Below are 16,876 nucleotides of genomic sequence, written 5' to 3' on the forward strand. Positions count from 1 at the left end.
GATGCAAATCGGGGCAAATGCATCAGTTATTATATGCGCATTTAATTATCTGCTTTTGAGCATTATTCATTGTGTCATGTTTGTGTTGGTCCTTAGTTATGTACAGAGTGCCTGCAAGATCCTTAAAGCAGCTGAGGAGAGTCGCCTTGACGGAGATGAGGAAAAGGCCTATGTGCTGTACATGAAATACCTGACCGTTTATGACATCATCAAAAAAAGGCCCGATTTCAAGCAACAACAGGTACATCCTCAGCTTTGATAAACTGTTCATTTCTTTATTTTTATGCATTTACTTTCTTTTGCACAGGCTACAATCTATTTATGCAGCTGGGTAGCTACTGAAGCAATTCAGGTTAAAGATGCAGTAAAATGAAGGTATGTTTCCACAAGGTATGCATCTGTCCATCCTGATAGTCTTGCTGAAAAGTTTTCTTGATACTGTATTTGCTGTAGCTGAACCTTTTAAAGCTGTCTTTTAAATCTTTGTGACCTCAAAGTGCAAAATTTCATGCAGTTACTCACAAACATCCATAGAACTTAATTTGTGCACAGGTTCATTGAAAACTATTTTTTCTACTGAAGGTAATGCCCGTTTTTCATTGTACAAAATAGTTCAGGAACCATCTGTACCTGGGACTATCAGATAGTTCCCAAAATGCAAAATTCCCCTCCTGGGAAGTTGCTGCTGGAAGTGGTGGTGGTGGGCCAGTTGGGGGCGATATTCACTCTGGTCAAATAAACCCCAATGCCCCAGTGCAGTGATGAGGACACTGTAGTAAGACACACTTTTTTTTTGGATGAGATGTTAAACTGAGGTCCTGACTCACTGTGGTCATTAAAGATCCCTTGACACTCTTCACAAAGAGGAGGTGGTTCCCCAGTGTCGTGGATAAATTCTGTATCCGGCTCTCTCAGTCTGCCAGCTAATAATCTCCTGATTGGTTTGCCTAAAGAGATGTCCACCACAGTTGATGTGTGGTGAGCATTCAGGCACAAAATGGCCGCTGTTGCTTCACCCACATGGGTGCTTACACATTTGTGGTGGTTAAGGCCTGGTTTCCCCCTCATCACTTTAAAGTGCTTTGAGACCTCCTGTTCCGCAATATTTCTTTGCATGCAAAGTTGTTTTTTGGTTTCAGATTTATTGACCACATCATAGCCTTGTAGGCCTACATATATGGTGCTGCAAGTAAATGCTTACTTTTCGGTGATCAATTCAAGTCATAATCATAGTTTAGTTTGGTAAGGTAAATTAATTTCTATCAAATTTGTAGGCCAGTGCACTGGGCGTATTTTTGCCGCACTTCAATAGAAGTAGTTCTCGATGAAACGACCTGTGAATTAAGGTCGGAAACACTTTTGGGTGACCTACCCCATTAAGCACCTTGCTCAAGGGTACAAAGGCAGCATCCCACCTGGGAATCAAACCTCCTGCGCCAGAGTGTCAAGGCCATTTCCCCAACCTTTCTGCTGCCCTGCTGTGTTACATGAGTCCTGGTTGGACTTTAGTCGCCTGATTAAAGTGAGGTGTGTGAAACCTGTCGGTGCCTGTATATGCATACAGACTAAAGGATTAGGAGACCTGCTGTATGGACATCACAAAGCAGAAAAACGTCTCTGGAAATGAATTTCTCACGTCTCGCACGCTGAACTAAACAGAAGGCACACGGACACAAACATATCGGGGCATGTCAGTCATCAAGGAGGAAAGTTATTAAAATTACACCAAGGGCATGTGGAACTTAGTGTAGTTGACAATGATCAAGCAAGCAAGCAAGCAATAAATCTGCTTAATCAGTCTATACCCACTGAAGACATAGCACTATTTGAACCCTGGCAGAATTATAATTATAACCTTCCCCATGGCAGTTTTGACGGAGACGAGCAGTCTTTCAACTACAAACTAGTTTTTTTCTGCACATACTGTACATGGGGCGAAGTATTGAATAATTTAATGTCTAGTGGTAGAATTTAAATAATTGATTGTAATCGGTTTTAATGCAAAGCAAAGTACTTGTTCTCACCGTGCATTCATGCTGTAAGACTGCTGGGTGCAGGATTCTCATGAGAAACTTTGTATCGATTTTGTTTTTATGAAATTTAAACTGGCCATTAATTATACATTGTTGTATTCTGTCTTTTCTATCCTCCCCAGGAATTCTTTCTCTCTGTACTGGGGCCAACCAGCTTCAAAAAAGCCATCGAGCAGGCGGAGAAGCTGTCCGACAGCCTAAAGCTCAGGTTGGCCATGTTTCTGCTTTCCTCCGAGCTGCTGAGATATTAACTGAAATGTGTGCTGCGGTCATGTTCATTACTGCGCCTGTACTGTATTTAAGCACTCAGAACACCCACTGCGAGCTGCTCTGCGGTAATTGAGCAGGGCGTTTGAAACCGTAGCGATGCAATGCTGCCCATCTCCGGTCCTGAAGGGCCACCATTCCATTTTTTTCTTCTGAGTTGCTAATGCCCTCTTATCTGGCGGGGCGAGCTGCAGTTGGTGGTTATGTAGCTCTGGAACAGAGCGTGCTGACTGCAGTCTCGACTGGGCCTGCGGTGGAGCCTTGCAGTCTAACGCACATTGAAGCACACAGGTACGAGTGCAGTCTAACAGCAGAGTGGCACACGCAGGTACGAGTGCAGTCTAACAGCAGAGTGGCACACAGGTACGAGTGCAGTCTAACAGCAGAGTGGCACACAGGTACGAGTGCAGTCTAACAGCAGAGTGGCACACAGGTACGAGTGCAGTCTAACAGCAGAGTGGGACACACAGGTACGAGTGCAGTCTAACAGCAGAGTGGGACACACAGGTACGAGTGCAGTCTAACAGCAGAGTGGCACTCAGGTACGAGTGCAGTCTAACAGCAGAGTGGGACACAGGTACGAGTGCAGTCTAACAGCAGAGTGGCACACACAGGTACGAGTGCAGTCTAACAGCAGAGTGGCACACACAGGTACGAGTGCAGTCTAACAGCAGAGTGGCACACACAGGTACGAGTGCAGTCTAACAGTAGAGTGGCACACACAGGTACGAGGAGGCGGAAGTGCGCAAGCAGCTGGACGAGAGGGAGCGGCAGGAGGAGAGGCGGAGGAGGGAGAAGTCCCAGAGGGAGCCGGGGAGGGGGCCTTTAAAAGAGACGGCAGGCACCAAGAAAGAGGACAACAAGGTACTGAAAACCTATCAAAGGGGTGTCTGAACCAACAGGCCTGCAGCCATAAGGCTGTCGCCACCCTGCTGACCTTTTGGCCGATGGAGAGATGGCATCATTATATTATCCGCTGGAACAGATGGCAGAGTCAATAATTCAAACGATAGATTTCCGAAAATACTCTACACACAAGTTTTATAGTCCTATGAAATCTTTATTTCATATTGGCCCTCGCCCAATGTTTTGACTGCCATCCTTGCAAAGGGTGTTGGGGAGGTGAGACCCAAAATGTCAGCTGACAGCCAGAGAGAAAGGATTATACAACGCAGGCAGGTTTAAAAGCATTCTAGACTTGCCTACGCTGTGTTTTTCTTTTTCTGTGCAAGTTTTCCACCAGACGAGCCCAGTTTAGTAAGTGCAGTATCATTTTTGAGAACTTGTGCGTGGAGTGCTAAAATCCCGCTCCACACACAAAAAGTTACTGGCCCAAGGAAGTGGTTTGAATCCATTAAAATTCCCTTTGGGGGTATTCTATTATGAGAGTGAAAATCTGGACAACTGTTTTGACCTAAAATCAGGATTTTACTATTTTAAGGTATATCTTTTTTTCCCCTTTTTTCCTGGCCTCTTGGGGGCGCTCTTCGTCTTTAAAAAAATCTTTAAATAAAAATGCCAGAAAATGCCTCTAAATTAGCCGAAAGAAACAACATGTCAATTTCAATAAATTCTGAAGTGTAGAATCCAATGGTCATCCTGCTTTTAATGTAAAATCAAAGGAAACGCATGGATTTAAAAAAAGTTTTCTAGGGGGGCCAAATTCACAATGCAAATGAGGTCTGTTAAAAACATTTTCAGTCAGTCAAATACTACATTTTTATCCAGCTTCGACAGACAGAGAGGGAATTGTCTCGGGAACTGCAGTCCAAATTAAAAGATATATTTTTTCCATTTTCCTGACTCGGATCTAAAACATTCCTGAAATCTAGAAAAATCTGATGTGGGGTCAATATGTGTCCAGATTTTCACTCTTCTAATAGAATTCCCCATAGAGGAAAACTTGAACTCTTTTGTAGTTTTGTGAACAATTTTGCACATCTGGTGATAACTTTTTTTAAATAACTGCGATGTGAAACCCATTATTTGGAGAAAGCGGTTGTGTAATTGTTTGCTCATCAGAAGATAAGACTTCAAGTTTTCCTCTATGGGAATTCTCAGTGTTTCAAACCACTGCCTACGTCCGGTGAACTGCGTTTAGATTTCCGTCTCGTTTTTTAAAGGAACTGGAAGCGATTGTGCTCATTGTCTACTGGATCATAAACAAATTGTATAATTCAGTCTTGAATTATTGATGTCCTTACTTATGCATTTTAATAATTGAAGAGTGAGAGATGGGGCGCGGTTATACAGTGCTGCTTGTCTGATCCATGGTTGTCTTTTTTAATTCAAGGCGGTATGGACTGCTTTTGAGCTCTGGTAGTCATTGTGAATGTAAAGCAGTGGTGCTGAGTGAGGTGTTTTCTCCTGCACGTCTCTCGTCTAGGTGAAGGGAGAACCAAAGAGTTTGAGGAATGACACCCCGAAAGGTAAGGAGGTGCTCATTCTGGGGGGGGGGGGGGGGGGGGGGGGGTCTGGCGCTGGCTCAGGGAGTGAGGACAGTGAAGTAAAGCTGTTATCTGTAGCATCACCTGGGGGGGGCAGCAGTGAGCCGGACCTACAAATGCAACTGAGGGCACCGCATTCGGAGAAAAGGAGAGAATAACTTGGGGTTAAACAGTGGGGCTCTTTGTATCTAGAAAAGGTGTGGGAGGCCGTGTCGGTGAGCTGAGCCATGCTAGCCCCCTGCAGGAGGTGAGTTACCCGGAGACCCCGGCTCTCTCCTCTCCTCCCGTCCAGCTGCCGTCCCTGCCGGGGGGCTGACCCCAGAGGCCCTGTTCTGCATTATGAGGGAGCAGAGCGTCAGGATCGTGGTGATGGATGCCAGGAGCAGGAGAGATTTCGAGGAGTCTCAAATCCAGGTCCCCTCCCACAGGTGTATCAGCGTCCCTGCGGAGATCATCAGCCCAGGGTAGGAGGTTTGGAGGAGGAGAAGGAAGGGGGGTGGGTTAAGGGTTGGGGTTGAGAACTCCTCTAATCAGGTGTTAAAGACAAGCTGAAAGGGAAGTTGGAGCAGCACTAGCTTATGACGTATACACGAGTGAAACACATCTTTGGGGTGAATTTTTGAAGGGTGGAGTCGATTTGACTGCACACCCCTGTGTGAAAAGGAACCTGAAATTGATTGATATGCATGCCCACTGGTACGCAATGATGTAAAATCATAAAATCTAGTTTTCCCGGAACTGGATTGAAATACACTTTGGTGTGAATACACAAGTATTACGATTTGATTTTTCGAAAATGTACTTTAAGACGTGTTCATACGGTTATAAAGAATAGACTGAATTGAACCAAATTAAGTACTGAACCCAGTGCAGTGCAGTGTAGTAAAGTTTACTTGTAAATGGGAATTCTGAAGTCTAGGTAACTCAAGCTTCGATGAGCTGGATGGCAGGTTGTCATTTTCTATCTTTTGTAAATGGAATACAAAAATCTGGATATTCTGTGAATATGTAAGGCTGTTGCTGAATATGAAAAGAAGCGTTGTGACCGTCTTGTTCTATTTTTGCCTGCTTTTAAGGTTTATAATTGTGACTTGTTTATATGTATTTTTTATTATTATTTTTTAAATCAGAATAACTGTCAATCAAATTGAGGCCCAGCTTCCAGAAGAGTCAAAGGAGCAGTGGAAGAGGCGGGGCTTGGCCGATTATATCGTCCTTCTGGATTGGTTCAGCTCTGTGACGGACCTCCGGCTGGGCTCCTGTCTGCAGAGCCTGAAGGACGCCCTGTATAAGGTGAACACCTCAGACACACACTGAGTGCACTGTCATTTTTCGCAGAAATTCTTCTGAACTGTGTTTAGAAAGGAAAGCGGAAGTTTTCATTTTGAAGAAGTCATGGTCGTTGGCTTGGAGTATTGAGAGCGTGGGAGGAGGAGGGGGGTGAATTTACGCGATGGTTCAGGAATGTATTCGACATGTTCAACCTTCTTTCTGTTCACCACAATCGTTGGCAATCGTTAGCGGACGGTTGCAAAACGTAGCGCACGTCAAACAGGAATGGTATGCAGCTGAGAGAATGAAAGTTGACAGTCATTTGGTTGTTATGACGCCCTTTATTCAATGTAATATTTCTTACCTTTTTAAAAAAATCTTGGATGATCAGCTAGCTAGGATTGCCAGACTAGGAAGTCGCATCCATTTGTATTAAAGAGGTGTTGGTGGCAAACTAAATGGAACGTTCATTTAAAGAAAGCTTTCGGTGGTATCTGTTTTGAACGCGCGTCTGTGTTGGTTCCCCAGTGGGACAGTGAGACCGTTCTCCACGCAGAGCCCCTGGTTCTGGAGGGAGGCTACGACAGCTGGCTGCTTTATTACCCCATGTTCACCTCCAATGCCAAAGCCAAACCGCCCAGGGAACAACCCAACCACCCCCTCCCAACATGTACGTATGCTGCCGGACGTAGAAACTCTTTCTACCCCCATTCCTTTGCTTTTTTTTACTTTACTTGTAAAGTTTGATTTAACCCTTTCAGTCGTCAGTGCCATATGGCACTCAAGCATGACTACCATAAAATCCCAAGAGTGCCATATGGCTCTTTCTACCTTATACCTTCTCAACCTGCTGTTAAAATTACTGCTATACTATTGTCTTGAGCCCCTATTAAAATCCTACAAAATTCTTAATTTTCTCAACCAAAGGGAAAACCCCTTTGGGATTTCGGTGGAGCCACTTCATATTGTCGGTGATGTCCAATGTCATTAAAATATAACCAGTGCAAGGAGGGGGTTTAAGTGTTTGGTGTTGGTGGGAGATTTTGGGTAAAGAGGGTATTACAGTTTGATACCAGGTAATGACTGATCCATTATGCTGTGCTGAGTTCAGTGGACTTCAGCTACCCCTCGCTGGAGGAGCCCAGACCCAAGTCTCCAGCCCTGCCAGAACCAGAACCGGGCCCTGAGTCTACGCCCCCCGCGGAGGTGAACGGGTCAGCCGCCGGAGGGGAGAGGCCCCGTCTGGACTCGCAGGGCCCCAGGGCGCAGCCGAAGGCCCCGGCCACGTCCCAAGCCCCCTCACCGGCCCCCGCTGACACGTCCAGCAAAGCAGCGACCAGCCAGCACCCGGGCACGGCTGGGCCTGTCCCTCAGGTGGGGCCATGCCTCTGGAGCCACGGTCAATTCACCACCACTTTTTATTTCACCCTTCATCGTACGTCCTTTTCATTTTCTTTTTTTTTGTTGTTTTAGTTTCAAACGCAGGTGTCAAACCCCAGTGCTGGAGGGCCGCAGTGTCTGCAGGTTTAACTCCAGTCCTGGAGGGCCGCAGTGTCTGCAGGTTTAACTCCAGTCCTGGAGGGCCGCAGTGTCTGCAGGTTTAACTCCAGTCCTGGAGGGCCGCAGTGTCTGCAGGTTTAACTCCAGTCCTGGAGGGCCACAGTGTCTGCAGGTTTAACTCCAGTCCTGGAGGGCTGCTGTCTCTGCAGGTTTAACTCCAGTCCTGGAGGGCCACAGTGTCTGCAGGTTTAACTCCAGTCCTGGAGGGCCGCTGTGTCTGCAGGTTTAACTCCAGTCCTGGAGGGCCACAGTGTCTGCAGGTTTAACTCGCAGTCCTGGAGGGCCGCTGTGTCTGCAGGTTTAACTCCAGTCCTGGAGGACCACAGTGTCTGCAGGTTTAACTCCAGTCCTGGAGGACCACAGTGTCTGCAGGTTTAACTCCAGTCCTGGAGGACCACAGTGTCTGCAGGTTTAACTCCAGTCCTGGAGGGCGGCTGTGTCTGCAGGTTTAACTCCAGTCCTGGAGGGCTGCAGTATGTGCAGGTTTAACTCCAGTCCTGGAGGGCCGCAGTGTCTGGTAGTTTTCTCGATGTTCTCGGCACCAGTGGTTCATTTGGTTGGCTAAGGCATGGACACACCTTGTTCTTGAGATATTCATTGATTTAGGCCTCAGGTGATTGAAAGGAAACTACAGAAACCTGCAGATTCTGCGGCCCCCTGGGAGTTTAGTTTGACACCCTTGGTTTAAAAGAATGGGCTCTCACTGTGTCCACTGCTCCCTCCTGACCCGTATCCAGGTCGATCGCTCCAGAAAGCCGGCAGTCGCTGAGGGTGCTCGGCCCAGCAGTGAGGCGGATGCTTCAGGCCGGGACCGGAAGTCCATCCTGAACGGGCCGGCGGCACCAGACCGCACCGGAAAAGCCCAAACCCGGCCCGGCAGCACCCCAGGGGAGGGGCAGGTGGAGGGAGTGAAGAGAGAGAAGCCGAGTGTGCAGGAGGAAGAGAGGAAGCGGGAGGGGAAAGAGGCAAAAGCAGCTCAGAAACCCAGAGAGGAGGGAGAGGAGAAGAGGACTGAAGTGAAGATGGCGGGAGAGGAGGAGAAGGAGCAGGAGAAGAGGAGGCTGGAGAGACAGAAGGCCGTGCAGGAGGAGCAGCAGGGAGGAGAGAGGGGCCTGACGAGGGACCGGGGCGTCCACCCACAGCTCAACAACACCTGCCTGCCGTCTGTGCCCAGGAGCATCGTCAGCGACATGAAGGTGCGTCTGACTGCTGTCTCTCTGACCGGTCTGTCTGACTGCTGTCTCTCTGACCGGTCTGTCTGACTGCTGTCTCTCTCTCTCTCTCTCTCTCTCTCTCTCTCTCTCTCTCTCTCTCTCTCTCTCTCTCTCTCTCTCTCTGACCAGTCTGTCTGACTGCTGTCTCTCTGACCGGTCTGTCTGACTGCTGTCTCTCTGACCCGTCTGTGACGGCTGTCTCTCTGACCGGTCTGTCTGACTGCTATCTCTCTGACCGGTCTGTCTGACTGCTCTCTCTCTCTCTCTCTCTCTCTCTCTCTCTGACCAGTCTGTCTGACTGCTGTCTCTCTGACCGGTCTGTCTGACGGCTGTCTCTCTGACCGGTCTGTGACGGCTGTCTCTCTGACCGATCTGTCTGACTGCTGTCTCTCTGACCGGTCTGTCTGACGGCTGTCTCTCTCTCTGACCGGTCTGTCTGACTGCTGTCTCTCTCTCTGATTGGTCTGTCTGACTGACCACCATCACCAGTTATTGAGGCTGTTTTATGACTTTATTGATGTCCAGTAACACTGAATACCTGGCTTATTGGAGCATTCTGTACGGCAGTTTGACAAGGTCAGGGAAGGCAGTTGAATTGCTGGCTTGGGAGAGGTGAGCCCTTGTGAAACTGTGTGTGTTTGTTTCAGCGTGAGCCGCTGACCAGAGCTCGGAGTGAGGAGATGGGTCGCACTGTCCCCGGACTGCCCGAGGGCTGGATGAAGGTAAAACAGCAGAACCACGCCCACATGCCGTGCCCACATTCCCATACACCACACTCATACTACCTCAGTCACGTTTACCTGCATCTCCGCTACTGTGAATATATGTACCGTGCTCACTAGCACGCATGCCATACCTGTGTTTATAATTGAGTCATTGAACACATTGTACTATAAAGTACAGTGCTGTGCAAAAGTCTTAGGCACCTGTATAAATAAGATTCTTTCAAAGATAATTCAATGAAAGGTCCTAGGTAAACATACTATACATTTGTCATTTGGCAGAATAGTTAAAAACTGAATCAAGTACTATATGTACTGTGCCCACTAGCACACATGAAAAATTAAAAAAATTGAGTCATTGAACAATTGGTACTACAATGTATTTCTGTAATATTTGTTTGTCATTTATATATTTGATGCGAGACCAGGCCACTGTCGACTCTTTGCCTTTGACCTCCTGTAAAGAAAAGTTATTAACTATCAGGACATGTTTATTTATTTTTGGGCAGTTCCTGGACACGGTGACGGGCACATACCGTTACTACCACTCGCCGACCAATAGCGTGCACCTCTACCCCCCGGAGGTGAGCGTGTCACACACGCCCCCGGCCACACCCCCCACCCTGAAGCAGAAGCAGAAGCAGGTGCACCCGGAGGCCGACCGAGAGCTGTCCAAGCTCAAACGCTCCTACTCCTCTCCCGACATCACGCAGGACATCCGTGAGGAGGGCCCCAGGAAGCCCATCGCCACGCCGACCGTCAACAGGGGCACCAAGTGTGTGAGCCGAACCCCGCCCCGCTCCCACTTTAGAGCTGGAACCAGCCTGGCTCATTATAGCCCTTTCCCACTGTAGAGCTGAACCAGACTGGCTCATTATACCCCTTTTCCACTGTAGAGCTGAACCAGACTGGCTCATTATACCCCTTTCCCACTGTAGAGTTGGAACCAGCCTGGCTCATTATAGCCCTTTCCCACTGTAGAGTTGGAACCAGCCTGGCTCATTATACCCCTTTCTCACTGTAGAGCTGAACCAGACTGGCTCATTATACCCCTTTCCCACTGTACAGCTGAACCAGGCTGGCTCATTATACCCCTTTCCCACTGTAGAGCTGAACCAGACTGGCTCATTATAGCCCTTTCCCGCTGTAGAGCTGGAACCAGCCTGGCTCATTATAGCCCTTTCCCACTGTAGAGCTGAACCAGACTGGCTCATTATACCCTTTCCCCCGTGTTGTTCCCATCAGGCCACATAGCGTGACGGCGTACACGAAAGCCGAGATCGCCCGTCCGTCTGCCGCTAAGATCCGTAACCTGAACCCCGTGTTCGGGGGCCTGGGGTCCTCCCTGACGGGGCTGCGTAACCTGGGGAACACCTGCTACATGAACTCGGTTCTGCAGTGCCTGTGCAACACGCCCGCCATGACCGAGTACTTCAACAGGAACCTGTACCTGGAGGACATCAACAGGTGAGGCTTTGCCGAGTCACGCTACCTTGCGCGTTGGTCGGGTACATGGTGAGATTCCTGTGCTGGAGGCAGAGTGATAAACGGTGGCCAAAACCCCATTCCAAACATACCACGATGCGACAGTGAAAGATTGAGCGGCCTTAGAATATAAATAGAAAACATAGCTAATTCGTTGTCCTCACGGGTTACGTGCAACGACGAACACACAGTGCAATGTCATTCTGTCTCATCCTTGCCTTGTCTCTGTTTCAACTACATTTCACTGGTGTGCCCTGCCTCAAATGTTGCTATTGGTGGAACTGCTATTTTGTTCATGCGGAAGAGAAATTGTGCATACAGATGAAGAAAGGCTAATTCATGAAATTCTCCATGAAGTCTTGTGATTTATGCAAGGAAAACCAAAATAAATCCCATATATAGAGATTTTTTGGTCAATGTCAATAATTAAGTGCATACGGTCATCAGAACAGTAGTTTTCATTTAATAACTTAGTATTTTCTGGTACTACTCACTCACTCATTTTCATTCAGAAAAGAATGGGAAAAGGCAGGGGAAAGAGGGCAGAATAAAGTGAATTCCCACTTGGTTTCCTGTTGGTCACTATTTTGTGACTGGCTTAGTGTGGATCCATCCCATCAGGATACTTCCCAAAGCGATATCATGAGGTATTCGCTCGCTCACGGCATGTCCTGAACCGGTGAAGTAACTGAATGTTACATTTTGCACATCAGGGCGCACTTTAGTTTTGTCACTTTAAAAAATATTTTGATTGTTCATCATTGTGGTTGTCTTTTAGTGAGATTGCAAAAAAGGTATTTTCTCTGTAACATATTTAAGGGAGTGCCCAATTAACTGCACAGATTTGTACCATGATGGACGGTGCTGAAATCGAATTTGTTGCCGACTTGATAAAAAAATTAATAAAATGCAATATTGCTCCACTGCAAAGCCGAGCGTATGATTGGTTGTTTAAATCGAGCCGCCAGTACCCCTCCATTGTTCTATCACTGCTCACGGTCTGCTCTTCTCCTCCCTCTTGGTGACGGCAGAGCGAACATCTTGGGGCACAAGGGCGAGGTGGCGGAGGAGTTTGGGGTGATTATGAAGGCCTTGTGGTCGGGGCTGTACAAGTGCATCAGCCCGCGGGACTTTAAGGTCACCATCGGGAAGATCAACGAGCAGTTCGCCGGCTACGAGCAGCAAGACTCTCAGGAGCTCCTGCTCTTCCTCATGGACGGGCTGCACGAGGACCTCAACAAGGTACCCCCTGGGTGTGCTGGGGCAGGGGGCCGTTCTGGGGTTTGGGGGGGGGAGTCGGGGTAGTGTGGAACTCATTAATGTTTATCAACTGAAATACCGTGCGTATAGTTCTGTGATGTTGACCTCAAGATGAACCTCTTTTCCAGTTGACTGCATTGACTATCAATTTCTCCCCTTTTTTTTTTTTCCTTTTCTTTTCTTTGTTCATTTTTGGGTGGCACTATTAAGAGAGTAAGTAAACTGGTCACGTGTCATGCGTCCCCCCCCACCTCGAAGGGGTCTGTGTGGAGTGTTTCTGTCGTACTGTGAGTGTGTCCCGTGTGGGGTGATGTGAGGTTCTCTTCCTGCATGTCAGTCCTGGGTGTTTCCCAGTCCAGAGAGCTACCCTGCACTTCCTGCTTGTGAGCCCTGTGGCCGTGTCGTGCAGCTGGAGGAGGATCCAGGCTTATTCAGCCTCTTTTAAAAGTGGCTCATAAGAGCACGGTGTAGGCCTCTGTCCTGTACTTGGTGTGCAGGTGCGATTGGTCTGCTCTCTGACGCTCATCCTCATAGCCTGCTCTCCAGCCGAACCCCCACCTCAACAGCTCCACTCAGTTCATAACAATTACCGCGCTGATGTGCAGTTGTGTTAATAAGGGATTCTTGTTTTTTTTTTTTTTTTTTTTGTTTACATAAAACTGATTTTATCTGTAAATGTCACCCTGACCATGTTGGGGTGTGTTTCTTGTGCTTCAGGATGTGTCATTTAGTAACGCAACATATTTTGAAAACTTGCTGCTCTGAAAAATGACTGCCAGCAATGGAGAGGGAATGAGACTGTGTGCTTGGTGGTGTTTGCTTAAGGAGTGTGTATGACCGTGTGCTTGTTAATGTTTGTTTAAGAAGCGTGAGGGAGATGCTTGACAGCGTTTGCTTCACAGTGTCCGTCTCCGCTGCTGGATGGCTTGTTCGTTTAAGGCACAATGTTGTAATGTGTGAATGAGCCCCACGGTCTGAGATTGCAGTCCGTTGGGTGACCGTGGACCGCATGTTACAGCCGCATTTGAAAGGTCTTCCTCTGACTCCACTCTATTCAAGTCAGTCTGAGAAATAGAAGCAACTGGTGGCACCACGTGTTTTGGTGTTGTGTACATTCCAAATTAGGATGCGAATGGCATATGTACAGCTCCATGTTGGTCCAAAAAAATCTTGATCTCAAGATCCGTTTTTATAGTGTACTGCAGTCTGTGTGGAATGAGCGAGACTTTGGGCTGTACGTAGGGCACTGGATTCACTGAATGACGGTTGGGAGAGGGGGGGGGGGGAGGGAAGGTGTAAAACAGGTGATTAGGAGATTCAGGTTTAACCTTTGCATTTTATTCAAAGCTGTTCCTGGTTCCTTCCTAGGCGGACAACCGCAAGAGGTACAAGGAAGAAGCCAACGATCACCTGGACGACCAGAGCGCGGCGGACCTGGCGTGGGAAAAGCACAGGCTGCTGAACGAGTCCATCATCGTGGCGCTGTTCCAGGGCCAGTTCAAATCCACCGTGCAGTGCCTGACCTGCCACAGGAAGTCCCGCACCTTCGAGACTTTCATGTACCTGTCCCTGCCCCTGGCCTCCACCAACCGCTGCTCCCTGCAGGTGAGCACAGAGGGCTGGCCCCATTTCCCCTCACCCTCTCCCTCACACACCCTCTCTCGTTCTCTCACTCTCCCACTCTCCCTCCCCCTCACTCCCCCTCACACACCCTCTCTCATTCTCACTCTCACTCTCCCTCCCCCTCACACACCCTCTCTCATTCTCACTCTCACTCCCCCTCACACACCCTCTCTCATTCTCACTCTCACTCTCCCTCCCCCTCACACACCCTCTCTCATTCTCACTCTCACTCTCACTCCCCCTCACACACCCTCTCTCATTCTCACTCTCACTCTCACTCCCCCTCACACACCCTCTCTCATTCTCACTCTCACTCTCCCTCCCCCTCACACACCCTCTCTCACTCTCACTCTCACTCCCCCTCAGGGCCCAGGTCTGACAAAATGACTCTAGCAGATGTGGGTTTTGCTCTACACCCTCTTCTGTTGGTGTGTGTCTGCATAGAGAAGGAATTTAACTTTGGAGTCATATTAGGCGAGGCCAGGTGCTGTAGATTTTATAAGTTGTGTTGCCAAATCATTTACATCAATATTAAAAACAGTTGGTAAGATGGATGTGCCCTGTGCCAAGTCACATACCTGGGAGAAATAGTTTGTTTGTTTATTGAACTGCACATTTAATCATTTATTGTTCGTATACATTGATTTAATTACATCCTATGTTTTCCCCCTACACCACTTCAATATGTTTTAGGAATAGACCATCATGCCAAATGGAATCAAAAGCCTTCTGGAAATCTATAAAGTATGCAAAAGGTTTTGGTGAACTTGTTTGTCAAATTAGGGTATTTAGGGTGAAAATATGATCCGATGTTCTATAATTTGGTAAGAATCCAATTTTGGTTTTACACACATCATTGTTCCCATAAGGAAGTTTATAAATCTTCTGTTTATTATACCACAGAATGCCTTCCCGAGATTACTGTTCACACAGATTCCTCTGTCAAATTTGTCACTACTTTTATATATGGGCAGTATAAGTCCTTTGTTCCAGACATCAAGGAAGTAACTGACAACCAAGTTGAACAAGTTGGTTCAAGTTGGGTCTCTCTCTCTCTCATGTTCTCTTTCTCTCTCAGGACTGTTTGAAATTGTTCTCTAAAGAAGAGAAGCTCACTGATAATAACAGGGTGTTCTGCCGACACTGCAAAGTCCTAAGAGATTCCACAAAGAAGCTGGAGATCTGGAAGGTTCCCCCGATTCTCTTGGTGCATTTAAAACGGTGAGAGAGCCTCCCCCTGTCTGTGGGAGAAGCCCCTGAGGGACACGACCGCATGCGCCGAACACAAAAGGAACACACTCACACTTTCAGTGAGGGCCTTCTCCTCACTACCCCCCTCTTTTGCCATGCACGTGCAGCTAGTGTGGTGTGATTTCTGCGCGACCCATTTATACGCAGCCCGGTTAAGTATTCACCAGAGCAAGCCTCTCAATTCGACTTTCTTAAGCAATTGATGACAGGTGAGTCTAAGTGTTTGGTAGAGGCCCGAGGGCCCACAAGTTACTCTGTCCCATCTCTGTACAAGGTTCTCCTACGAAGGGAGGTGGAAACAGAAGCTCCAGACAGCCGTGGACTATCCTCTGGAGAACCTGGACTTGGGACAGTATGTCATCGGACCCAAACACATCCTGAAGAGATACCACCTCTTTGGAGTGTCTGTGAGTAAGAACAGCCAGCCCAACTACCAGGTTCAGGCTGTGTGCATGAAAAGCCCATCATTCCCATCGTAAGCACAGCTAACAAGGTCACTGAACACTGACCGTGTCTAGCCTGGCCACACAGAGAACCGTGACGATGACTAACCTGGTCACACAGAGAGGGCAGTAACCATGACCACGGTGAGCAGGCACTTCTCCTCCCCTTTGCTTGTGCATTAATTAATCTCGCTGAAAACAATTAACAAAGATACATGCACAATCTATCCTTCAGTCTTGCAGTTCAACCTGTTTGACGAGTTGTTTCCTGTAAACGGTGTCTCATCCTCTCCATATTTTATGTAAATGGCGGACTGGTTAGACCAGGGCTGCTCATCTGACAAGTTTCTGTTGCTTTAGTCATGATTACTGCTATGCCGTATAACCGCTCTGCACTTCCACGCAGAACCACTACGGCGGCCTGGACGGCGGCCATTACACGGCGTACTGCCGGAACCCCGCCAAGCAGCGCTGGTTCAAATTCGACGACCACGAGGTGACCGACATCCCCGCATCTTCGGTCAAGTCCTCGGCCGCCTACATCTTCTTCTACTCGTCCCTGTGAGGTGACCGGGAGAAGGAAGGGGACCACGTTGAGCGGTAACGCTGCATGACCGCGAACGCTGAGCGCCAGCCGGGGGTCGGCAGGAACCCGGTTTACGGTGCGGGCGCGGCTCGGACCGTTCCCGTAGATTTTTGGGGGGCGCGGACTCGGCGCTCCGTGTCGGGCGACCGCACTCTCAGCTCGTATAGGACCGCATAGGCGTTTATAAGGCTTCCTACATCACTATTATTGACCGTAGTGAGAAAAGCAAATGTTACAGTACCTTATATAAGACCAACCACACTGCGTAGGGGGCCTGTTTGGGCGGGCGTGGCTTTAGCCAGGTTTGAAGTACCTGCCCGCTTGTACTGTGGTACTGGAACCGGGTAAAACACTCCGATTCTGTTTATTGTCAGTGTCATGGCCTTTTCATATTACTGATATTAAGCTTTCCTGTACTGTGAATATAATAGACTGAAGAAGAGTAACATATGTACATACCATTTGCAAATCTTGCACATTAAACCTGTGTAAATGTTATTTAATATTTAATGCTATATAAATGTCAGTTTATTTGTAAGGTGACCCAAATTATGTGGGACTCTGCTGCTTTTGAGGTTTTGGCGGCCTGTCGGGTGAAAAGAAGCAGTCAATAAAGGTTTCCTGATTATAAATCCTGTATTTGACCAGATGTTTCTGCCTCTTTTTATCAACTGTGGTCAGGTTGTAGATTGGAGCAGTTGGGTCTGGTTGGG

At 48.0% G+C, this 16,876-nt stretch overlaps 1 protein-coding gene across 3 annotated transcripts in view; it reads left to right on the forward strand.

Annotated features, from left to right (window-relative positions):
- Window positions 1–16,807, forward strand: part of LOC133111035 (ubiquitin carboxyl-terminal hydrolase 8-like) — an 18,850-nt gene extending 2,043 nt beyond the window's left edge. The window contains exons 1-18 of one of the 3 annotated variants that reach the window (XM_061221172.1): window positions 116–241; window positions 308–375; window positions 2,156–2,241; window positions 3,026–3,164; window positions 4,687–4,729; window positions 5,040–5,211; window positions 5,878–6,040; window positions 6,548–6,689; window positions 7,131–7,393; window positions 8,317–8,775; window positions 9,441–9,515; window positions 10,025–10,290; window positions 10,761–10,982; window positions 12,032–12,242; window positions 13,629–13,865; window positions 14,962–15,104; window positions 15,409–15,541; window positions 15,984–16,807. In XM_061221172.1, coding sequence (XP_061077156.1) covers window positions 370–375; window positions 2,156–2,241; window positions 3,026–3,164; window positions 4,687–4,729; window positions 5,040–5,211; window positions 5,878–6,040; window positions 6,548–6,689; window positions 7,131–7,393; window positions 8,317–8,775; window positions 9,441–9,515; window positions 10,025–10,290; window positions 10,761–10,982; window positions 12,032–12,242; window positions 13,629–13,865; window positions 14,962–15,104; window positions 15,409–15,541; window positions 15,984–16,142 — 2,919 coding nt within the window. In that variant the 5' untranslated portion in view covers window positions 116–241; window positions 308–369 and the 3' untranslated portion in view covers window positions 16,143–16,807. Of the gene's footprint in view, window positions 1–96; window positions 242–307; window positions 376–2,155; window positions 2,242–3,025; window positions 3,165–4,686; window positions 4,730–5,039; window positions 5,212–5,877; window positions 6,041–6,547; window positions 6,690–7,130; window positions 7,394–8,316; window positions 8,776–9,440; window positions 9,516–10,024; window positions 10,291–10,760; window positions 10,983–12,031; window positions 12,243–13,628; window positions 13,866–14,961; window positions 15,105–15,408; window positions 15,722–15,983 lie in introns of those variants that run through there. The other 2 variants (XR_009704962.1, XM_061221171.1) reach the window with 2 other exon arrangements.
- Window positions 16,808–16,876: the final 69 nt, after the last annotated feature.

Source organism: Conger conger, chromosome 15 (assembly GCF_963514075.1).
Source record: "Conger conger chromosome 15, fConCon1.1, whole genome shotgun sequence".
NCBI lineage: Eukaryota > Metazoa > Chordata > Actinopteri > Anguilliformes > Congridae > Conger > Conger conger.